The 25,374-nt window shown below is 40.8% G+C and overlaps 1 protein-coding gene across 3 annotated transcripts in view; it reads left to right on the plus strand.

Moving 5' to 3' along the window:
• GALNS (galactosamine (N-acetyl)-6-sulfatase) overlaps positions 1-22,476 on the plus strand; it is a 65,474-nt gene extending 42,998 nt beyond the window's left edge. For all 3 annotated transcript variants that reach the window (XM_051974784.1, XM_051974785.1, XM_051974787.1), the window contains 2 exons: positions 11,615-11,732; positions 20,065-22,476. In XM_051974784.1, the coding sequence (XP_051830744.1) occupies positions 11,615-11,732; positions 20,065-20,151 (205 nt within the window). In that variant the 3' untranslated portion in view covers positions 20,152-22,476. The remainder of the gene's footprint in view (positions 1-11,614; positions 11,733-20,064) is intronic.
• The last annotated feature ends 2,898 nt before the right edge of the window (positions 22,477-25,374 follow it).

The following is a 25,374-nucleotide window of genomic DNA, read 5'->3' on the forward strand; positions in this document are numbered from 1 at the left end:
GCCGTCTGCAATGGCAGATGACCAGACTGGTTCCATCCCTGCATTCATGAGACGCTGACCCTTTGTTTGGAGACAGAAGAACCGCGTTCTGAGCATTTCCTCACTTCCCAAAGAAACCTTTTGTCACCTTTGGCCTGGAACTAAATTTGACTCAGACCTTTTTCTCAATTGTGATTCTGAGATCCGCCATCTTGTTACTCGTGCAATCGCGGAGCTTCGGAGGAGAGAGCTGCCCCGAGTAACGCCCTTTTAGCTGAAGGCTTCATGCGCACGGGTCTGACCACCTGTGGTGGGCAGGCACAAAACCCCCCTTTCTTTGTGGCAGAGTGCAACTGGCAGGATCAACCGAGAGATGGAGGGAGAGGAAGAGGAGGTCGGCTCTGTGCCTGCCCTCTCATCAGGACCGTGAGGACAGCAGGGCTTTTCACGGCCACCCCAAGTCCACGGGGTTTTGGTTATCCCCTGTAACTCGCCCACTCTCCTCTCCAGCCACGCTGGGCAGCCACAGGCTCCACGACCCGTGTGGGAGAGCCCTTTGCCATCTGTTTGTTGAGCTCCCAGGTGCCCTGGATGCAGAACTCCCACTCTGCCGTAAGACAGCTTGGGAATGCCTCTTTTTTAGAGATCTTAACGCCATTGCTTTCGACTCTCATCGCTTTGTCTCCTTCAAACAAACCCTGCTTCGCTTTGCCAGGGCGCCCGCTAGCCATTACCTTTAGAAATAAGTGTAAGGAAAAATGGGAAGCAATGAAGCATCTTAATTTCCCTTTGAAGGACTCACAATTAGTAACAAGCCTGCACTGGAGACCTCAGAGCTCGGGACCACATGGCGATGAGGTTTGGAAGATTAAAATGAGATTGTGGGAGCAGGAAAAAGCAATATGTGAAAGGCCGAGTTTCCCTCCGCCCCCCTCCCCTCCTCGTTAACCTCCCCCAACAGGAATGTCACTGTCGGGCTTGGATGGCGGTGTTAATAACGCAGCGGGCTCCACATTGAGTTGTTTGGAGGAGGAGGAGAGCCGAGCAGATTGCCAAAGCCCAATTACATTAAATGAACGAAGCCCGAGCCACACCTGGGACTGGGACTGAGGGCTTGCAGCCCAGGCCTGATTGGCTCTCCGGGGACTACCTAGAGGTTAAAAGTGTCAATTAATGTAATGACCCTGGACTCAGTCCACTCAGTTCCGCTGTTCAGTGCATGGAATAATTTTGTGTACACGGGGGATTTTTTTTTCGATAACTCCTCTCAGCAACACCTGTTCACCCTTTTTCTCTGGTTCTCTCTTTTTTTCATTGCTATTCCTGCCTCTCCTTCAGCTGGCTGTTGTGATAAAATACAAAATTCCAACTTTCCCTGGGGGAGCTGTAGTTGAAAGTCTTTAGTCATTGAGGTTGAGACACCTTCCGGATCTGAAAATGTATCATTATTTTTAAAACCAACTCTGCAGAGAAGGATGACCCTTTGAAAGGCAAAGAACCCCGAGGCTTACTAGTTTTAAGTTCATTTGCAAAGAGACTTTATCTGTTAAATTTTCCGTCTTGCATTTCCCACTGAAGTCACATAAAAGTAATTTGTGCCTAATTAGCCCCTTTATCCTTTCTCTGTATTTACGTATAATAATGCACATTTTATTCTCTACAAATATTATATCATTATATTTTGTTATTTCTCCTTTGGGTGAGCCTACCTGGACAAGGACACAAGTATGAAGTGAGATAGGATCTGCCTTATTATGTGTATATATTATATCTTTTCATGTCATATCATACACTCTTTGAATTAACCCTATCTGAGCAACAGCCCAAGGATGAAATGGAATACGATCCTACCTTAAGGTATCCTAGACGACTTGGTAAAGAACTTGCACTGAAACCAGTGACTCAGATGTTTCTTTTGGTTAGCAAGTATCTATTCCTTTGACCATTCTCCTAGTGAAGACCTCTCAGTCTGTAACTGAGTAAATAAAACCCAGTTTCTTTAGCTGTCATCCCTGTTCTCACTGTAGTTTACAAAGCAGTTGGCCTGTGTTGGCTATCATAATATGAACTGATCTATTGAATTGTGGGTAAAAATGGGCTATGCAAGCATATTTAAATATATTATACAATGTTTTTATGTCTGTGTTTAGAGAATGTGATGGGCTGTACTTAAGTTTTTAAGACAAATCATGAAACTATTGTCAAGATAAGTAGTGACTACCCAGTCTTTTATGGACCATTTCAATAGAGTGAATGAAATCTAATTTAAATCTAATGAAATCTTGTCAGGATCAACAAAATGGGAGAAAGATTCTTTCACATTCCCATGTCTCCAAGTGCAAGAAGGCAGTAGTATTACAGTAGTTTGTCCATCAGAAATGGCATCAGTGATTAATTGTGGCTTCAGGGGAGTCCAAGCCAGTTTTTGTAGATAGCTGGAAACCACAGTAAACTCAATGAATAGTCCATTGAGCAAAAATCTGAAGGAATCTCAACCCCAAGCTTGGTACAGGTGCTTGGTATTTGTAAAATGTGTTGTAGTACCTTGGGAACAGGATGGGCTCCTCCATCATTGAGGGTCTTCAGGCAGAGGCTGTATGACCATTTATTGGGGTGTATGACCAATCCCTGTTGGGTATCTTATGGTAGGAACTCAATGACCATTGGAGTTTTTCTCAACTCTCAGTTTCTTAGATTCGCCAGAAGGGGGCTGACAGTTTACTAAGGAAATCACCATAAGGGTCAGCAAGGGAAAAAAATGAAGAAATAATAGGAGACTAAGAATGTTTTTAAAAAACTAATTAGGTGAAAACCTTATATAAGCTGGAGAAGAATATAATAATAAAGACTTCATAACATCACCATCCTAAGCCAAACCCTAAGTTTTTTTTTTTTTTTTCAAAGCTGCTATTTATATATGTGAAGGAAAATCACACTCTGAAGTACTCAGAGAAGGCTTGATGCAGGTAGCACTAGTTGGGAGCCATGATAGTATTTCAGCAAATTAATAAGTATTAAGTGCCTATTATGTTCCAGGTACTGTACTAGATGCTATGGATAGACTAAAATGAAGTCATCTCTGCCCTTGAGAAGCTTATATTTAGATTTAGAAGCTCGTAATTCCTGCTTGGAGTAAGGGAATGATTTGAACTTTTTTAATTAGTATTTTTTCTCCAATTACATGTAAAAACAATTTTCAACATCCGTTTTTAAAATTTAGTTCCAGTTTCTCTCCTTTCCTCCTCACTCTTCTCATTGAAAAGGCAAGCAATTTGATGTCAGTTCCACTTGTGTAGTCATGTACAACATATTTCCATGTTAGTCATGTTGTAAAAGAAAACATAGACCAAAAAAAACCCTAAGAAAAATAGAGAAAGTAAAAAAATATATATGTTTCAATCTGTCTTCAGACCCTTATCAATTCTTTCTCTGGGGATAGATAGCATTTTAAGTCCTTCCGGGTTGTCTTGGCTCATTATATTTCTGAGAATACCTAAATCATTCCTAGCTGATCATCATACAATATCACTTTTACTATGCCCAGTATTCTTCTGGTTCTCCTCAATTTTTCTTTGCTTCAGTTCATGTGAGTCTTTCCAGGTTTTTCAAGAGTATTTTGCTCATCATTTCTTATGCCCAGTAGCATTAAGAGAGTGATTTGAAAGGGAGACTTAAGGTAGATTAATTAATAGTGGAGGGGAAAGAATCAAAAATGCTAATGAAGACATTTCCAATAATTCTAGATGGGAGGAGATAATAGCTGGGACTAGCAGTAGAAATGATACGGAGGAAAGGATGAGACGTCAGAGACATTTCACAGAAAAAATTGATTAGGTGAGAATAACGTATAAGAAAACAGCTTTCTTCTTTCCCATATGAAAATTGTCTGAATAAAGTAAATTTATGTAACTGTATAATCCGGTAGGATTCTGGAATCACTCCTCCTGAGTGAGGAGATATTGGAATGCTGGATTATCAAAGAAAATCTAGGAAAGGGGACAGAGCTGCTAACCTGAGCTCAGGACAGAGCCTATGTTCTGCCTAGGAGGTAAACTGAAGGCATCTCGTACAGGAATCGGAAACTTAGGAGACATGCACTTTGAAACTTATCTGAGATCTTCAAACATCCCTCTACCCTTCACCACCTCTGTGACACTAGATAAGTCATTCCAGTGCTAGAGTTTCTTCACTGGTAGAACTGAGGGACAGAGCTAAATGATTTCTGAATTCTCTTTCAATTCTAAAACCCCATGATCTTGTCATTCAGATCAGCAGGAAGTAGAACATGAATTCCAGTCAAGTGTGTTTGGATCAGTTGGCATGTGTCATGGAGTGTTCAGAGAACACTGAACCACAAAACATAACATATTTGAGAACCCTTAGATTATTGTTCTTAAAGAATAAAGAGGGGTTGGACTAAGTCCTTTAAAAAAAACTTTTTAAGAGAAAGGGGACAATCTCAGATATGCTAGATGAATCAGCTTATCTTTAATACCTCTTTACACCTGTGGTTTATGATGGCAAATATCTGACAGCTCCCATCAGAGAGACTAAGTGGCCCCAAACCCATTTATTTTGTGGTGTGAGTAAAACCTGGCAGCAGAATATTGGAGTGGTGACTGACCTAAGTGTGTTCTGGTCCAAAAATTCCCTCCCCTTTCTCTGCCCATCTCACCACTCTCCTTCTCTTGGAATACTGCCTAATAGATATGATATTTATAGAGCTTACTGGAAGTTGCTTGTCCATTGCCGGCCTCCAGACTTCTTTTGTTTCTTTATCAAGGAGGATTTGAATCAGAGAATTAGAGCCACTACTGATTAGAGGGTCAATACAGGAATCAGTATCATCCTAGCAATTCTTTTTAAGCCAAAACCAAATCATTTCTTGGATTTGTCCACACACATACATACATACACAGTGACATACACAAGCACTTCTCAGACTAGGAATTTCACTTGATGGGCAAAGTAAAATCCCTAGTTGGACAAGTGCTTAAAACATTACCAATTATACAAAATTAGTATAATTCACTAAATATAGACCTGCCTCAATAGAGAGGGTTTAAAAGGTTAGAACTATCTCTTACTCTTAGTGAAAATTAGTGGAAATTTAGATGTTCCTTTGAGCCTTCAAACTAAATCCATTTGGGGACTAATGCTCTCCAGCTTTCCCTCTAGCCAAGGATGGGAAGGATGGCATGAGATGCTTTGATTCTCAAGAAGACCAGCTCATTTCCCCTTGGGTCCTCAGGGTAAGGAACTAAATGAGACTCAAGTAGGTCTGGGAGACTACAGTGAGGCCCAGGGAGGTCCTGAAAAACTAGGTAGCTTCTGGACCCACTTTCAGGTAGTCTATTGGCTCTGAGGCTCTTAGAGCTTCATGGCCCCTGGGAATGGGAAACCATTTGATCTTCAAAACTTACCCAGATGGGTTCTTGGGACCCTTTAATATTCTTCATATTGGCCCGATCCAATATTTGACACGTATCCAATCTGAGCCCTTCAAGTGAAATGGCACTGTTCTCCAGAGACAACAGGCATGGGAGGAAAGGGTTCGATAATAGACTGTAAATCCTTGGCAAATCATACCAGACCCTCCTGAGCTGCTGACACACAAAGAAGAACAAAGATCTGACCCAGAGGAGAGTCTTAGAGGCCTTTATACCTTCTTTACTAGTATCCCTTCATCCTTTCTTCTACTCTCTGCGAGCCTAGAGTTCCAGGCTCTCTTCTGGGATCACTTCCATAGCTTCCATATCTCTGGTCCTAAACAAGTAGACTTGGGCCATTTTCCTTTGGATAACTGAGTTCATCATTTTCCTGACTTTTATCAGTGGTATGCATCCCCTCCTAGGCACTCATGCTCATAACCTCCGAATCATCTTTCATTCCTTGGCTACATTATATAGTGAAAAGAAGTTTGGTTTGGAGTAAGGAAACCCAGGTTTAAGCGTTAACTGTAAATTAATAATTTTGTAGTCTTGGATTAGATGTTGATCATCTTTGAACCTCAATTCCCTTGTTGGGAAAACAAAAGCTTATGTTATCCCCATCTCACAGGGTTCTTGTGTGAATCAAATAAGACAACTAATATATAAAGCACTTTTTAAAATCATAAAGTACTACATACATTTTAACCTACATTTTTATTAACCTCACTTTGTATATTTTTAGTCTCATCAGTTCTTTGCAATGTCTCTCTGGATTACCTTAGTTAAATGTGTGATGATTGTCAGTAGCTTTTTTGGTTTATGTCTCTGCCCCTCAGTTTGATCTTCCTAAAACAATACTCTGATTAGGTCGTTCCCCTGTTCAGAATATTTATTCATCCCCTACAAAGGTTCTGTGAAAAATTCATATTCCAGAAGAGAGAGTTTGACAAAATATAAAACGCATTTACCGTACTATCAATTCTGTGAAGCACAGACATAAAAGAATCATTTTAATATAATAAAACATCATCTAAAATCAAAAGCTAGCATTATTTCCTGTATGAAAATAAATTTTCTCAATAAATGTTAGAATAAGACAAGGATACCTTCTGTCCTCGCTGGTTTTGAACTACTTCTAGAAATGCTGGTGGTAACAATGAAAGTAGAGAAAGAAATTAAAAGCCTATTGGCAGAGGTGATAAAATTATCTTTATTTACTGAAAATATGGTGGTTAGAAAAATCTAGAGAATCAGCCATGCAAAGCTTCTATAAAATTGTTGTTCAGTTGTTTTTCCATTGTGTCCAACTGTTGCTGAACCCATATGGGGTTTTCTTGGCAAGGATACTGGAGTGATTTATCATTCCCTCCTCCAACCCAGAAACTGAGGCAAACAGGGTTAAGTGATTTGCTTAGGGTCACACAGCTAGTAAGTATCTGAGGCCAGATTTGAACTCGGAAGAGGAGTCATCCTGATTCCACACTGGCACTCTTTCCACTATAACACCTAGCTGCTAGTAAAATTGAAGAATACAAATTAAGTCTGCAAAAAATAAAAAGGATTTCCATATAGTCCTAACAGAATTTAGGAGGGGATGATGGAAATAAAATCCCATTCAAAATAGCCATAAAACTTAGAAAAGATTTAGGAGTCAATCTATCAAAGCACATTTAATATTTATTTAAAATACAATTACAGAACTTTTCTCGTAGAAATAAAGAATGGTTTAAGTAACTGAAGGAAGGTAGTCCATCGTTCAACTGCACCAATATATTTAAAAAATGATACTGCCTAAATTAATTTTACAGAATTGTCATTATACCAATAAACTGCACAAGTGGGACATTTTATAGAGCTAGACAAAATACAAACAAAATAGGTCCAGAATTTCAAGAGAAATCATGAAAAAAGTTGAAATGAGAGAATAGCTCCTCCACTTATGTAATATAGCAGTTATCATCAAACCTTTGTAGTAATGATTAAAGATTAAGTAGATCAAAAAACCAATTAAGAACCAGAAATAATCAACTCCATAGTCCAATTTTTGATAAATCAGAGAACATATGTGGAAGAACTCTTCATGTGATAAAAACCTATTTAGCAAACTGAAAATCACTTTGACAGAAATTAGGTTTAGACCATCATCTTATACCAAAATAAAAGTATAAAAATAGATGTGAAATTTGAAAATAAAGGGTCACACCAAAAAAAAAAGAAATAAATTACATTATTTTGTTACATGATTGTATTTAAATAAAATTAAAAGAACCAGATCAGAGACTTTTTTCTAGCTCTGGCTAAAGAGAGAATTTTTAACTATACAAAGAATAGAGAGGATCACAAAAGATTAAATGCCTAATTTCTATTACATGAAATTCAAAAGCTTTTGCATGAACAAAATCATCTATGATATTGAAGACTGTGAAAGGAAGTTGACTGATTGACAGGAACAAGAGATTCATCTGATAATTATTAACTAAGGGAATTAATATCAACACATAAGCCATTCCCCAGTGAGCAAAAAGTGCTCAAAAGAATTATAAACTATTAAGTACCATATTAAGGACCGCTTCTGTACACTAATAATAAGAGAAATATAAGTCTAAACAATTCTTGAGATTTCCCCTCATACCCAGCAGATTGGCAAAGATGCCCCCCAAAATGGAAATAGTTTGTATTAGAGGGACTACAAAATGACAAGGTCAACTAAGAACACCGTTGGTGAAACTGTGAATTGGTTCAGATATTATAGAAAATCATTAGGAATTATGCTTAAAAAAGAGACAAGAATGTCTAAACTCACTAAATCCCACTACTATACAACAAAAAGCTAAAAATTAGAAGGGTCTCATATAGCCCTACATAGAGTTAGTGACTTTCTCCAAGGCAGCAAAGAATCTCACTTCTTCTCCTGTCTTTGTTACTGCTGCCCACTCTCTCCTCCCTGGATTCTGACGCAATACTATCTCCTGGTCTCCCTTTCTTTCTCAGGCTCTTTTGCTGGCCCATCATCCAGATCACACCCCCTAAGTAGGGGTGTTCCCCAAGGCGCTCTCTCAGTGTCCCTCCCCCTTTCACTTCCTTCTCCACTCTTGATGATCTCATCTGCTCCCCTGGGTTTAATTATCATCTCCACGCCAGTGCTTCCCAGATGTATACATCCATCTCCAGACTCCCCCCTGAGTTTCATCTCATATTACTAGTTGCCTGTAGGACCTTTCAAATGAAGTCTCCTAATCCCAAACAGAACTCACATTTCTCCATCCGCCCCTCTTTCAGGCTTCCCTAGTTCTGGGAAAGCCCCCACATTCTGCATCCTTTCCCTGTACCCATCCAGCTACTGCCTGAATTCCAGCCCTCCTCACTTCTTGCTCAGATCTCCACACTGCCACCAAAATGATTTTCCTTTAATGCAGATAGGACTTCCACTGACTCATTAAACTCTCTTAAGATACAAATATTCACTCTACTTTGCTTTTTTAAAGTCCTTCCCAGCCTCCCTAGCCTCGTTGCACATTTCTTCCCGTACTTGATGATCGTCAATCTGCCCTTCTTCCTGTACTTCCCGCCCCTACCCCCCATCTCTGGGCAGTTTCTTTTCTGGCTTCCTCCCATGCCTGGGAAGTTGTGAGTTCCTTCAGAGCAGAGATTCTCATTGTATCTCTTGAGAGTGTGTTTGTATCCTTAGCAACTAATACTGTGCCTAGCCCTTGGTATTTGCTTCCAAATACTTGTTGATTGATTGATGCCCAGCAGTTGGGGAACCGTGAAGCAAACTGGGGCATGATTCTGTTGGAATATGTTACTGTGCCACAAGAAACAAGTTGAGGAATTCAGAGAAAAAATAGGAAGACATGAAATAAGATAGAATGAAAAAAAATTAAAACTGCCACAGGAGAGGGTGCTGACTCAAAAAAAAAAAAAAGGAAAAAATAGGATCAAACTCAATAGTATATAATTAGGATGATTATACTTGACCCTGAAGACAAGTTGAAAAATGCACTTCTCCTGTTCTTTGCGGAGGTGAAGTACTATGCCTATATACTGCTATGGTGTTGCCATGATGGTCAACTTTACTGAAGTGCTTTTTTGATTTATTTTTAGTATAAGGGATGAATCACTGGATAGGAGAAGAAATATAGTCATAGTGAAGGTGATAGAAAAAAATACAAAATACTTTGATAATTTTTTTTTTAAGATCCACATTCCAAAATAGTTATTTAATGCATTTCTAAGGAGTCTCTGAGGGTTTAGGAAGAAGGAACACAAGGCAGGCTTTTGCCTTCTTGAGAATCTAGCAAGGATGTAATACATCTCACAAGTTACCCTGCCCAGAAATTGCTGTTGGAGTGATAAAACTCAAAGAATTACAGATTATTAAGTACCATATAAAGGACTGCTTCAGTATACGAATAATAAGAAAAATACAAGTCAAAACAACTCTGAAATTTCCCTTCACACCCAGCAGACTGGCTGAAATTATCTGAAACAAAACTCCACTTAAGGAAGACCTGTAAAGAAAATGTGTATATACCTCAACAACCATACTGTTTGAGGATGTATTCTGATGGAAGTGGATCTTTTTGTTAAAGAGAGCTAATTCAGTTTCAATTGATCAAGGATGGACAGAAGCAGCTACACCCAAAGAAAGAACACAGGGAAATGAATATAAACTGCTTGCATTTTTGTTTTTCTTCCCGGGTTATTTATACCTTCTGAATTCAATTCTCCCTGTGCAACAAGAGAATTGTTCGGTTCTGCACACATATATTGTATCTAGGATAAAAGGTGATATATTCAACATGTATAGGACTGCTTGCCATCTGGGGGAGGGGGTGGAGGGAGGAAAGGGAAAAATTGGAACAGAAGTGAGTGCAAGGGATAATGCTGTAAAAAATTACCCTGGCATGGGTTCTATCAATAAAAAGTTATTTAAAAAAATAAATAAATAAAAATTGTCTTTCCCCCCTGGAACATAAGCTCCTGGAGGACAGGAAAAAAAAATGTGCTTGAAAAAAACTGAAATCCCACATTGAGTTACATAATTTCATGGTATCATAGTAAATATATGTTAGCTTACTTCTGCTGAGGTGATATTTTTAGCATTGGAGAGAAAATTCTTTGTATTAGAGAGACTCCACTGTTCAATGTCATGTGTATGGTATTCTAATATTCTAGCATTACCTTAACATTTCATTGCTACCTGCATAACCCATTATTATTTACTTGGGATTCCTCGAGCATGAATGACACCCAAAAGAGAGAAGGATCTATATGTACAAAAATGTTTAGAGCTCTTTATTGTGATGGCAAAGAAGTGGTAATCAAGGAAGTGCCCATCAACTGGAGAATGGCTAAACGAGTTGTGTTATATGATTGTTATGGAATAATATTGTACCATAAGAAATGACAAGTAGGATGCTTTCAGAAAAACCTGGGAAGATTTATATGAACTGATGCAAAATGAAGTGAACAGAACCAGAATATTGTACACAGGAATAGCAGTATTTTAACAATGATTAACTGTGAATGACTTAGCTTTTCTTAACACTGTAGTGATTCAAGACAATTTCAAAGGATTCATGATAATTAAAAAATTGCTGACCCTCCTCCAGAGGAAAAAAAAATGATGACATCTAAACACAGAGTATAGCAAAAAAAATTTATTTTCCTCCCTTTTTGTCAGTTTTCTTTTGCAGCATGGCTAATATGGAAATGTTTTGCATGACTTCACATGTGCAATTGATATCAAACTGCTTGTCTTTTCAAGAAGGGAGAGAAAGAGGGGAAATTTGTAACTCAAAATCTTTTAAAATGTTTAAAAAGATTTTACATGTAATTGGGCAACATTTGGTGAAATGAAAAATATACTAAAAAATTAATACCCCATATAAAAGTTATAATCTTTCCAATTTCTGTTCATTTCTTTCCTAGTTAAAAACTATGAACTAAGGAATATACTATACTAAGCAAATAGACTTCCCATAAGTGGAACAAATGTATCATACTTATGTGTATTACTATTTTTCAAGTATGTATAGATGTTTTGCGATAAACAGGTGTGTATTTTATTTGAAAAGTCCGTGAGCATTCTGTAACATGACACTTAACTTTATCAAGGCCCAAATGGCTTGGAGAAGTCAACTAAGAGATTTCTTATAAAGTGGGAATATCCTTTAATCATTCATTCCTCTTGTGTCCAGTTTTTCCAGCCTCGAGTACCAGAATGTTCTTCTTAAAATATTCCCAATCGTTGAGGAACACAAGAAGACCATGATACCAGCAGAGCCACAGCTCAATGTGTGCAATCTAGCTGTCATGGTAAGTGGCTTATAACCAAAATGAAATACCTCTAAGGTTCCATCTCAGGGCTTTGGTGAAATGGCAAAAAAAGGCCTTAACTTTCCACTGAAAAGCTGAAGTATCAAAGGCTTGATAGGAGGTAGACTCGGACTATTATCTACTAGGTGAAGTAGTATAAGAGGGCCAGGAATGGAAACCAACAAATCTGCCAATGTTTGGTTAATAATAATGGGATAACTGTCTACAAGTGCAGATGCCGTGTCATCTATAGCACTGTGCCTCCTCTCCTTTCCCTACTCTCCTGTACGTAGGTATAGGTACAGGAGCTCTAGTTCACTCGGGCTAAATGAACTTCTTACTCATGTTTGTTCAGTACACTCACTGAAGGTGGTCCTTCAACCTCCAGCCTTCTGAAAAGTTGGTCTTCCCTTTGTTGCAACTGGACTTGCAAAAAGTTACCCGACCACTTCTAGTCTCTGAGTATAGATTACATGGTCTCTAACCTTGCAACAATGGCCAAGATGATCCAGGGCTCACCATTCTAAAGGTATTTCCTGATTTCACACAGAGTTCTTTGTTGATTTGATTACAAGAGATTTTCTGCTATGGAGAATCCAGCACAGAGATCACTCTTTCAGTCCACAAATGTAAATCACTCTATTAAGTAAACCTAGCAGGTTTACCAGCTGGTGATATCGACTTACTTTGAGAAACTCTAGTTGGCAGGACACATTTGTCTTGCTCTTTTAAGCCAAGCGCTAATGTTCAATAGCACAGTCCCCGACTGTTGCCCCTCTGGGTTATTTGTCCTTCCCCAGTTTCAATTTGCAAATGCTCCCTGGAGACCTGGAAATCAGGCCTGTGTTTCAGGGTTATGAAGAGAAGAAAAGGAATGCTATACAGTTTTGTTTCTTGAGACAAATCCAAGACAGTTTTAGAAGGAACATAAGGATGAAAACACAAAACAAAGACCCAGAGGGATCAAGACTTTCACAGCTCCTCTGTTATGCTTGGACAGACCACTAGTAGCAGTTTTATTTTTCTGTGAATCCCTTCTCAGATCAAGCATTGCAATCGCTCTCAGACCAAGACAGCTCAATTTATAGTCCAAGAGTGTTTATTAGGCACTTCTGTTTGTATGTGAATACTATGGTAGGTAGTGGGAAGGGCAGGTACAAGACACAGTAATGGAGCTTAATATGTTGGTGGAGAAAATAAGAAAGAGACTCAGAAAATAGAACAAAAATTAGTATATAACCAGGACTAGATTGTATGGAAGAAAAGGGAACAATGTTCAGTCAAGGAGTTTTCATGGAAAAAAAGGGAGCTGAGTTTAGAGAAGAGATAGAAGATTAAGATGAACAGAACAGAGGTAGGGAAGAGATTCATGGCATTCATGAAAAGCAATCCAAGACCTGGAAACAACATAAAGTATCCCAATGGAGGTATGACAGTAAATAAATAGTCTGACTGGAAGCCAGGATATTCCTGTGGGCCATGAAAGAATGAGTCAGTGGCAGGGCTGAAGTGCAGAATGGTGTTGAAGCTGAAGTCTAAGCATGGGCCATTATGGATTCTTGAGCAAGAGATTAATACTGTGAGATCAGGGTTTTAGGACCCAGCAGAACAAAATAATACATTTACACATGTAAGGTCCAGGAGGTTAGATTAAGAAAGCCTAGATATGAAGGTTTGTGCCATGTACTTTTTCCAAAAGAAAAAGCAATTTGCTGCTGGAGATTTCTTTGGGAAAAAACTGAAGTCATTCCTTAGAACTCCATTTTTTCCCCATCTTGCCCTTTTTACTAAAGTCATCCCTTCCTGGACTCTCTCTCTCTCATCATTCTAATTTTCAGTCTCTTTCCGCTCAGTTCTCTTCTGGATCTTTGTCCAGGGTGCTTTTATTTGTGGTCATCTTCCAAGGCTCATTAGTTTCCATGTGTTCAGTTATCTCCAGACAAATGTTTCCTGGGTCTGTATATCCAGCCTAGTCTCTCCCCAGAATGTCAGCCTCAGATCATTAGCTGCTTTTTGAACATTTACTCTTATCTTGCATCTTTCCTAAAATATGGAACCTAGAACCAAACCCCATTCTACAGGTGCTGAATGGAAAAAGTAGAGTTATCACAACTTCCTTATTGTGGACACCATGTTGTTCTTCAGTTATGTCTGACTCTTGATGATCTTACTTGGGGTTTTTTTGGCAGAGATACTAGAGTCCCTCTTCAGCTTATTTTACAGATAAGGAAACTGAGGCAAACAGGATTAAGTGACCTACCCAGGGTCATACAACTTGTAAGCAGCTTGAACTGGATTTGAACCCATGATGCCTTTTTAATGGAAGTCTACTTAAAATGTGGTCTAGCCAAACTCTGTGCCCGAATAGCTGGTTTTTGAACCCAAAGATAGAATTGTACTTTTATCCATTTTTCATTTTTGTTCAGTTGGGCCCAGTTCTGTCACCAAGAAGATTAGTTATCCCTCCCTGCTTTTTATCATCCTCAGATTTGAAGAATTAAGGAGTGTGGTATAATAGGGAGTCTGCTTCCTGTGTGCATGACATTGGGCACGTCCCCTGATCCCAGACATCTGTAAAATAACCACTTAGAGCTCTTCCTGGTATGATGGAGAGATCCCAGGATTTGTACCTCAGCTTGGAAATTTAATAGCTCTGTGATCATGGCCACTTAAGTTCTTTCAGTTTTCTTAATAATAAATCAGGGAGAATAATGTTTATACTACCTGCCTCACAGGTCTGTTGTGGGCTTAAGGCCTTTATAAACCTTAAAGCAGTATATAAATGTCAACTGGTTATGCCTTCATCCAAGTCTTTAGTAAAACTTAAAGAGAATGGAGCCCTGTGGTGGTCTGCCAGAAGTACTCCATCAAAGGCATTTGTTACATCTGGGAGGGACATCTCTGGCCAAGAGCCACGGAGCTCTGTGATTCCACCAAGTTTCAGTTATATCTAGGAGATCAAATTTAGGTTCTTACTTAATATTTTGCCTTATTACTGATGCTCTCTGCATTTGTGTGTGCACGAAGGAAATCATAGGTCTTATTATTGTCCCTCTGGCCGGGTTATATAGAGAATGCATCCATTTTACAAACTCCCAGTATGACAACCCCCCCCTCCACTGGAGGGAGTATGTTATCTATACAGATAACCATTAGAAGCACCCCGTAGAGAACTGCTCCAACGACCAAGAGGTTCAATTTAATTAAAGTAAAGAAGAAATCATGTTAACCCATGGTTTTTTTTAGAATGTGGTCCATAGTCACACAGCTCCTGTGGGTCAGAGGTAGGACTTAACCAAAGTCCAGCTCCCTACAGTGGGACCTTTCCTGGCTTTTCAATCCTATAATTACTGGGTTCTTCCCTGCTTTTCTTCTTCTCTTATCAGAACAACTGGTCTCAATGCACCTGGCTTAGTGGATATATGGGGGCAATTTTCAGACTCTCACGTTTTCAAATTAAAGTCTTTTTTAATCATTTTTTTTTTTGAAACTCCAGGCAAATACATGCTTCCTTAGACCAACTGAGGTCAGATCCTGGCTAAGATCTTGTCATTCCTGTATCTTAAGCCCTGGACTAGAAATTCAAATTCTGGTCACCCACACCATCTTTTTTAAACAGCTTGTTCATGTACCATATCCACTTTTCTTTTTTGAAACCTTCGTCAAAAGGCAACAGCACTGATAAAAATGCCCATTCTTCCCCAAAAGTCTGGCAATTCCTTTCTGGATTCCTTCTGGTCTTAGTGTTGGCTTAAACTACCCAAAGCTATGAATAAACTGCCTAACTCCTCTCAACTGACTAAAACCTGTTTGTATAGATGATTAGAATTTTTCTAATTGTTTTGTGCTTGTCATTCTCTTTTTTCCTATGGTTTCACTGTCTTTTTCCTTTTTCCCATTAATTTTCATTTTAGACTAAGTTTAAAATAATTCTAAAGATGGGTTTTGAGGGTTTTTTTGTTTTATTTCTTTGCTTCTTTTCATAAAAACCCAGTGATGTTGAAACCAGGAGAAAAAAAGTAGAATAAAGGGAACTTAAAGTAATCAAAATTAATTTCACTCAATCCTACTTTTAAACCAAGAAGTACATATGTAGACAATTTTCCCTACTTTCCCAAAAGGATCACCTTATTAAGTCTAAGGCTGCAAAGACCCATGGGAGATTGGGGTATGTTGTGCAGGCTGTTGGCACAACCTAAGCAGCCTGGGCCTCCAGGGGCTCCCAGAACCACCTGGCAAAGAATAGACAACCAGCCTCCAGAACTTACAAGTGAGGCTCAATCTGGCCAATCAATTCAAGGCACTCCCTTCTCGTCCCAGCTTTATAATTGCCTTGTTACTAATGAGCTGTATAACCCTGGGCAAGTCACACTTAATATCCCGGGGCCTCTGTCTCCTCTGTCAAGTGCATGGGGAGGGGAGATGGCAGTGGGGCAGGGAGCAGGGAACCAGGGAGGTCAGGGGCTGAACCACATGATCTCTCAAGCCTTTTCCAGTTCTAATATTGGAGGGTCCCATGACTGCTCTTCCTCAGACTTGGCACCTCCCACTGTCTCCAGACTGACTCACCAACTCCTGCCGTCAGGCTCCAAATCTCCCTTTGTCTCCTTTTGTAAAGTGGCCTTTTTCTTCTACATCCCTCTTTCCCCTTCTCCCCTTCTCCAGTGTCACTCCTCATTTTGCTTGGGGGAATGGGTAACAGGTGAGCTCTGGCAGAAAAGAAGCTATTTTTGCCTTTCTTTGCATCCCCAGCACTTAGCACAGTGCCTGGTACATAGCAGGCACTTAATAAATGCTTGTTGAACAATTCACAAAGCTGCATTTCCATCATTTAGCTACTATAATATATCTTCTAACCAGTCCCAGATCCTTCATCTGTTTCTAAGCTGAGACAAGTGTGTTTCTTCCACAAATAATTACTGAGCATCCATCAGATGGAAAACACTGCTTTAGGGGACCCAGGAATGATCCGGACACAGTTCCTGCCCTGGAGGAGCTTGCCGGCAGCAGAGGAGACAGGGCTCCTGCACAGATCACCATCATACTAAGCTCCGAGGGATGAGCCACAGGACTTCCTTCCAGGCGGGATGACCAAAAGAGATGGTTTTCCTCTTTATCCGACGCGGCACGTTTCTGTTCTGTTTTAGGAGAAGGAAATTAAGATCCAATTCCGGGATCAAACTAAATTGCAGAGTTGGTAACTATAAGTTGCCTTTTATGTTGAGAAGGCTTGATTTTGAGGGCTCCTAAGCTTCCTTGAAAGCCCAAGATTTGGGGTCTGTATTGTCGACAAGTCCAGATAGGTACATATGCTGAAGGACTAAAATCATTGTTTAGAGCAATCCAGGAGTGAATAATGAAGACTAATGGGAAGAAATTGTGCAAAGGAAAATTTAGTCTGAGTATTAGGAAAATTTTCCTAGCAGCAAGGTCTCTGAGGTGGTGGAATAGTCCCCTCCAAGGTAGCAGCGGATGCCCCACTGATTGAGTCATTTAAAACCAAACCGGACAAAGCCCAGGAGAAGAGGCTGAAGGAAACAAGCCTTCCTTGGCTCGATGGGAGCCAGGGGAGTAACAAGCTGACTTAATAGGGCTTTGCAGAGCTGGGTTCCTTTGATTCTGCATTTTGCTGCAAAAACCCTCTAACAGCCACGGGTTAGCCCCATGCTTTTCTTCGTCGCTTTTATAAAAGTCTCAGGTGGCAGAGTTAACCCTTGGCGTTCGAGTCGGCCAGCGAGAGTGGAAACGTTCAGGGGAGCATTCGGACTGCGGCTCTCGGGGGATCTCGGCTTCTTTGGCGCCCGGGATCAGCTCCGACACCCCCTTGCTGGGGCAGCACTCGCATGTCAGGAGAGAACGAGCTCCTGCCCAGCCAGGGAAGCTTTATTGCCTTCTTCACCCCAGTTAGGTTTTGGAATGGTTGTGGGTACAAGCCAACTGCCTCCCGGCTGCCCCTCCTGGCCAACGCGCTCTTTTCCCTATGGAGTTTAATCCTACATCTGACAGGCCATTTCTTCACTTTGTCACTGAGGAGGCTATTTTTGCCTTTCAAGGTGTTAGCGGCCCCACCCAATTGCCTACTCAGTGACAAGTTCTACTTTCTGTCATGCAGATCATTGATGTGAAAACATGGCCCTTGTTAGAAAAATTGGGGTGATTGCTGGCACGCCGCTGCCATCTTCTGCTCCCTTGAAGGAACTGCCTGGATCAGGTCTTGAAAATGGCAGAATATTGTTGGCCACCAATTCAGGAGCTGAGTTTAAAAGAAAGAATCTCCACAATTTAATTGCCAAATGAAAAACGAGATTTCCTGTTCAGGACATAATGTGTATGTTTAAATGTATTTGTTTCCCGCTTTTCTTCATCATGCTGTAGTCCATCAGAACTCTTTCCCACCCTTATTCCCCAAAGAGGATCCTTCTCCGCTTCATGGAGAGAGGGAAAAAGGATGAGAAAAGCTTCATTTGGCATAAAACTTCATCTCCCTCCATCACCACCCAGGAGTAACACACATCCAGATTATACAGGGCATCAGGATGTTTACCGCTGTGTTCTGCTAATGTTCTACACCAAACAGAAAGCCTCACTGTGCACACGTTAATTGCTCATCTCCAGAAAATGACGGGTTTGGAAATGGGCTAGAAATGGAAATTACAAAATTTAAAAAGTATGAGCCAGGGCTTTTAAAAACCAAAAACAAACAAAAAGCAAGTTCACGTAAATAAATATTTTCTCTTTGGAAGTCGGTGTGTGCTAGTAGATAGAGAGTCACTGTCAGAGCCAGAAAGACTGGTTCAGATCCGGCCTCTGACCCATGCTGCCTCTCTGACCCTGAGCACATATTTAACTCAACAGTGCTCTCGGCAGCTCTCTGAGCTTACGTAACAGAACAGGTGCTGACCTGCATTGGAAGAGGGAGTTTTCTCATCTGGGAGCTCATTGTACCAGTGAAATCACGGATCTCATCTCTATCCCTATCTTTATCGCGTTTAAATATATCCACAATCATAATTGCAAGCACTTTACACATATTATCTCAGCTGCTCCTCACAACCATCCGGGAGTAGAAGCCATTGTTAGCCAAGCTGTACAGAGGAGGAAGCTGAGGTTCACAAGTGTCTTGCCCAGGTTCACAAAACACAGTATCTCAGGCCTTCCTAACTTCAGGGCTGGCTATCTGTCCACAGTGTGGTCTAGCTTCTAATAAGACTATTTTTTTTAAAATCTTCATTGTTTAGCCCATCATGTTTCAGTTTAGTAGAAGAATTTGCTAGATTATGATCTAGAACTTAATCTAGAATTGAAGTTTGACAGATGTTTGATTGTACATAAGTTTCTTTAGGACAAGGCCTTCTTCTTATCTTTGGACTTCCACTACTACCTGGAACCCAACAGGCACTCAATAGATGCTGCTTGGATTGAATCAGTAGGTGCTTAGGAAATGATGAATGGCCAGTCAGCAGCAAAGGAATAGTGAACCTGGACTTGGCTCCGTTTTAGCAGAAATGGATCTTTGTAGAATTAAGCACATTCAGGACTGTTGTTTTCTGAGATAGATGATAAATAATTCTAGGACAAAAGGTGGGAGTTGAAAGAGGTCTGCCCTTGTATGGAAGGTGTCACAACTAAGGTCAGTTCCTTTTTGTTTCCACTGGGAAAATACTGTAAATGGAAGAAGAAATCAATTTGAACAGTGGTAGAAGATAATATTTGTTGCTAATGAATATACAAAAATTCACTGAAAATTACAATAACTATTATTCCAGTCTTTCAATTCAGAAGAGCAACTAAATAGCAGTACCAATTTTACAAGATTTTATTAACTAAATTTTTTTTAACTTACTGTGTTTCAACTCAATAAGAGACCTTTTTACAATACATTATGGATCTTGGTTAGTTCTTTTGTTGGGATTTGTTGAGATTATTTCTACAGGGTATTTTTTAAAAGGCTTTGGAAGAAAGCTGGGCTCTCACAGAAATTCCATGGAATTCACAGAAGATGGCAGCAGAGCCAGGGACGTACTTGGGGAAAAGTCATGTCGGCCTTGCCTTGTCAATCTTGTTATGGGTCCTTGCCAGCACCTAACACAATACCAGCTGGCTGGCTGGCTTTTCATTCGCTGACCTGACCCCAATCATTTCCTCATCCTTGCTGCCACTGCCAGCTCTATTGGGGAGTCATGAACCCATCTTACCCTATCAGAGCCAAAGATGGGGGATCTCAGCACTTCTGCTGGCTTCAAAAAAAAAAAATGCTGGTCCTCCTTGCCAGCGAATCATGGAGTAGATCCAAACTAATCTCATCATCTTCTTTTGTGTTTTTGTTTGTCAGAACTGGGCCCCCCCTGGTTGTGAGAAGCTGGGGAGGTGCTTGGCTCCGCCAGAGTCCAAGCCCGAGAAGTGCTTTTGGCCCCACTAGCCGCAGGTGGATCCCAGAAGTCCACGGGGCAGGAGTGGGGAGCACATCTGTCTTGGCAGGGCTCGTCATGGAGGCAAGAACAAAAAGTATGGAAAGATGAGTTGTCACATCCCTTAGTTCCAGCAGTGATTTTCATCAGCTCCCCGGTGAACAACTGGAGCACGTGCCTGTCTTTGCAAGTGAACAATTGTGACCCAGAAGAATGACCTCCCAGGAGAAAGAAACTTGGGGTTGTCTTCTCTCCCTGTTAAGAATCATGTTTCACAAAGACCAGCATCTGAAAACAGGGAAACACCCTTGAACTTGTCCTAAAACCCAATCCCAAGGGACCACCCCTCATATCAACCACAGAGTCACTGATTGGCAACAGATAAGGAGAAAAAGTGAATACCCTGTATTTCTGTTCTCTTGTCTTCTTAAAACCTCCGAATGCTTTCTGACATGTGTGTTCTGTTGATCTTCACATTGTTACTGTGAAAGAATAGGTATTATTATCCCCAGTGGCTCTAATTACCTCCTTGACAAGCTTTCTCTAGGGCCTGGAACCTGAGTTCAGACAGCCTGTGTGTGTGTGTGTGTGTGTGTGTGTGTGTGTGTGTCTGTACACACACCAAGCTCTAGCTTTTTTTGCCCTCATATTTCAGTCCCAGTATTAACAGTGCAGCTGCCAAAGTGGAGTTTGTTACTAGCGAGAAAGGAAGGAACCTGGGGTATTGCAAAGATCCATCTGTTTGCCATCCAGCCCAGCTCATCCTGCCCCAAGGCTTCCTAGTTTCCTCTTGGGCCACTCTCCCCATCAGCATGGGCCACAGATGGCTTAAGGGACAGATATTGTGTGTGAAGAAGGAAGTCTCGAGCAGGGCTGGGTGGGGGTGGAACTTAGAGAGGAGAAGAGGTTTGGCCATTACTGATCTCAGCCCACAGAGAGTAGAAAGAGGGATTGGGGAGAGGGCCCATTCCCCAAAACCCAGGCACAACTGAAAAGTGGAGATAGCCAGAGGATGGTTTTCTGGGCTGTCTTCTGGGAGAATCTGGAATTTCACCTCCATTGATTCCCCCTGTCATCTAGGAGGAGTTCAAAGGGGAGGAGGGAATACCTTATTCCTTCCCCAATTAGACCGGAGACCACTCTGGAGCCAGAGGGCCGGCCTGAGATTTTAGAAGGCTGCCTCAGCTTAGGGCAGAACAGGAAAGGGAACCAGGGCGTGGAGCTTCAGTTCCTTTTCTTCCCCAAAGTGAGAGATCTGATGGAGCAGCAGGTGGTTTTTCCTGTCCTTGTAGTGACCTCGAGGAATAAGAAATAGGAGCCATGTTCCTCATCTCTGCACCCCCCCCCAAAAAAAAAAGGATGCCTCTGATTTGGAGACCCACCAAAGAGGTTGGACTTGGGGGAGATAGGAAGTGGGAATCCCAGGCTTCCACAGACGTTCCCAGCTGCCCTCTACATCCCTGACAGGCGTGAAATCTGACACGAGAGCCATACCTGGGAGCTGGGGCCCTTCAGAGCAGGCTTTGCCCTCTGCTCTGGAGCAGGAGGAAGGGAAGTCACAGACTGGGCCTTCAATTCCTGACATTTTAGGAAGGCTAGAACTACACCCTTCTCCCTTCCATGGCAGACCTGGAGCTGTTTACTGGGTGGGGGAATCTTCTGGCTCCCTGATCTTCCTGTCACTGAGGTGGAGAGGACCCCCTAGCTTTTGTTCTGTCCGTGACACTCTTTCTTCAATCTCCTTTGCTGCATCTTCATCCATATCATACCTGCAGCTCCCGTGGGCTCACTTACCGCTATGTAAAGGATTTCCAGATCTCCACTTCCAGCCCTAACCTCTGTCTCCCGGATTCCTTTCCTACAGTAGATAACTCAAATTGGATGGTTTGTATGCATTCCAAATTCATCTGGTTCAAAACAAAAGTCATCCTCTTTCCCCCACAAACCAGCCTCTTTTTCCTGAACTTCCCTGTCACTATTAAGGGTACTATCAGCCTCCCACTCAGCCAGGTTCCCTATTTCAGTGTGGTCCTTGACTCCTCACTGTCACCGGCTCATTATCAAATCTTATTGTTTCTGCCTTCATGGACATATCTTGCTCAATTCCTTTCCCATTCTGCTGGAGAAATGCCCACTATTTATTTGTCTATTATTCCAAAGATTCTAATTAATATAATTCCAGAGATTCTAATTCTAATTTTAAATATTGATAATGCTGCTTTTAAGAGTGATTTGGTATTAAGGATTATAAAATAAATTTCGGATTAAAAATAGTGTTTGTCTAACCAAATTAATTTTCTGTTCAGGATAAAATAAACATTTCCAAGGAAACAGCACTTCTGCTTAATTGTATTTTTTCTCCATCAGATTTGAAGGTTGGGGGTTAACCACAAGGCAATGACCATTTATTAAATACTATGCGCCAGGCACTGGGTCCTGGGGATACAAATGCAAGCAACAAGGAAGACAGCCCCTTCACTCAAGAAGCTTACATTTTAATGGAGGAAAACAACATAAAAGGGAACCGAGAAGCTAGAATGGGAGAGGGAGACAGGTACCCACTGAGGGATGCTGGTGTCCAAATCCTGAAAGTCACAGGCACAGCCAGGAAGAGAATAAAATTTGACCAGCCTGCCCCCTCCTCAAAGGGAGACTCCCTGAGAGGAAGTCACAATCGGGAGAAGGGAGCTAGAGTGGCATAGGGAGGCCCCAAGCAAGAAAGAAGGACCAGGGGGGCCAGAAAGTCAGGAGAAGGGATGAGGGAAGGTGAGAGGGATGGGGCAGTCAATTGAGGGAAAAAGGGAAAGGAATTGGAAGAGGGTAGCAAACTGTTTTGTGAATTAGGGCCCTTTTTCTTCCCTAGTTTTTTCCTTCACATGTTAAAGATGCTCTGATCATTGTCCTTCCCCAAATGAGAGAACACGGGCACTTGCACATGTACACACTCACACATGAATGCATGTACATGTACTTGCCCATACACACACACACACACACACACACACACATATCTCTTTCTATCTCCATCATCTCAGAGGTCAGAACTTGGTCCTGGGACCCAGATCTCATCTCAGTTCTGCCAATTATTCCCTGCTTTCCTTGGGCATTCATTTAGATCCCTGGGTCTCATTTTTTTTCAACTGAAAATAATGATGTTGATTGAAACCATTTCCGCTCATATGAAAGAGTGTTCCAAATCATTATTGATCAGAGAAATGCAAATTAAGACAACTCTGAGATACCACTACACACCTGTCAGATTGGCTAAGATGACAGGAAAAAATAATGATGAATGTTGGAGGGGATGCGGGAAAGCGGGGACACTGATGCATTGTTGGTGGAGTTGTGAACACATCCAGCCATTCTGGAGAGCAATTTGGAACTATGCCCAAAAAGTTATCAAGCTGTGCATACCCTTTGATCCAGCAGTGTTTCTACTGGGCTTATACCCCAAAGAAATACTAAAGAAAGGAAAGGGACCTGTATGTGCCAAAATGTTTGTGGCAGCCCTGTTTGTAGTGGCTAGAAACTGGAAATTGAATGGATGCCCATCAATTGGAGAATGGCTGGGTAAATTGTGGTATACGAATGTTATGGAATATTATTGTTCTGTAAGGAATGACCAGCAGGATGAATACAGAGAGGACTGGAGAGACTTACATGAACTGATACTAAGTGAAATGAGCAGAACCAGGAGATCATTATATACCTCAACAATGATACTGTTTGAGGATGTATTCTGATGGAAGTGGATCTCTTCCATAAAGAGAAGATCTAACTCAATTTCAATTGATCAATGATGGACAGAAGCAGCTACACCCAAAGAAAGAACACTGGGAAATGAATATAAACTGTTTGCATTTTTGTTTTTCTTCCCGGATTATTTATACCTTCTGAATCCAATTCTTCCTGTGCAACAAGAGAACTGTTCAGTTCTGCACACATATATTGTATCTAGGATATACTGTGACATATTCAATATGTATAGGACTGCTTGCCATCTGGGGGAGGGGGTAGAGAGAGAGGGATAAATTCAGAACAGAAGTGAGTGCAAGGGATAATGTAAAGAATTTTTTTTCAAAAAAAAAAAAAAAAAACAACCAAATCCTAGAAAGAAAAAGAAAAAAGAAAAAAGAATGATGTTGGATGAGCTCAGTACTTTCAAATTCAAATGGAAATGGATTCCATCTTAACTTAGAAAACCATAAATTGACATTATCTGTACTATGTTACATTTTTATTTTGTTAACCAGTTCCCAAACACATTTAATTAACACTGGGAGGTTTTGCAGGCTTGCTTTTCCCAAATACATTTAATTAACACTGGGAGGTTTTGCAGGCTTGCTTTTCTGGGTGTGACATTTGATGGTGACTTCTGCAGCCCCTTCTAACTTAACATTAGATTACTGGGTTTTTATAATATGGCTTTTTATTTTTCAAAACACATACAAAGATTTCACATTCACCCTCGCAAAACCTTGTGTTCCAAATTTTTCTTCCTCCCTCTTTACTTCCCCCTTTCCTCAGGCAACAAATAACCCAATGTGCAATTCTTCTGGACCAAAAAGAAAAAGGGGAAAAATGAGGAAAAAAAAAGCAAACAACAAAAAAGGTGAAAATACTATGTTGTGATCCAGATTCAGTTCTTATAGTCCTCTCCCTGGATGCAAATGGCTCTCTTCATCACAAGTTATTTGGAATTGGACTGAGTCACCTCATTCAACATCAGATTGTTGTTCTTGGGGACATTTCCTCTGGGCTGTTCCACTGGCATCTTAATCTTTTGCCTCATGTTTATCTTATACATATCTCATAGTATCCCCATTCCATCCATCATATGTATCCCCAAATAGAAGATTATAAGTATATTGTATTCCTAGCACTATAATTGGTTTTTAATATATGCCCAAATTGAATTGAATTGGGATTTTAGATGGGATTTTAGCTGGGATTGAAGGAAGCCTGGAAGGTAAATATAATAAAAGAGAATTTCAGGCAATGGGGTGGAATTGGGTGAGGCAGGGGTTGAGGGGGGAGAAGGATAACCAGTAATGATATAGACTTAAAATATGGAGTTCTTTAAGAAACACAGGGCAGCCAGTGGCTTCCGACTACAGAATGGATGGTTGGGTTTGGGGGAAAAGAATAAGGTATAAAAAAAATAGAAAATTGGAATCAGAGAGGTGGGGAGTCAGAACACTAGACACAAGGTTTTGTATTTGACTCTATTGGTC

The sequence above is a fragment of the Antechinus flavipes genome, chromosome 2 (assembly GCF_016432865.1).
Source record: "Antechinus flavipes isolate AdamAnt ecotype Samford, QLD, Australia chromosome 2, AdamAnt_v2, whole genome shotgun sequence".
Taxonomy (NCBI): Eukaryota; Metazoa; Chordata; class Mammalia; order Dasyuromorphia; family Dasyuridae; genus Antechinus; species Antechinus flavipes.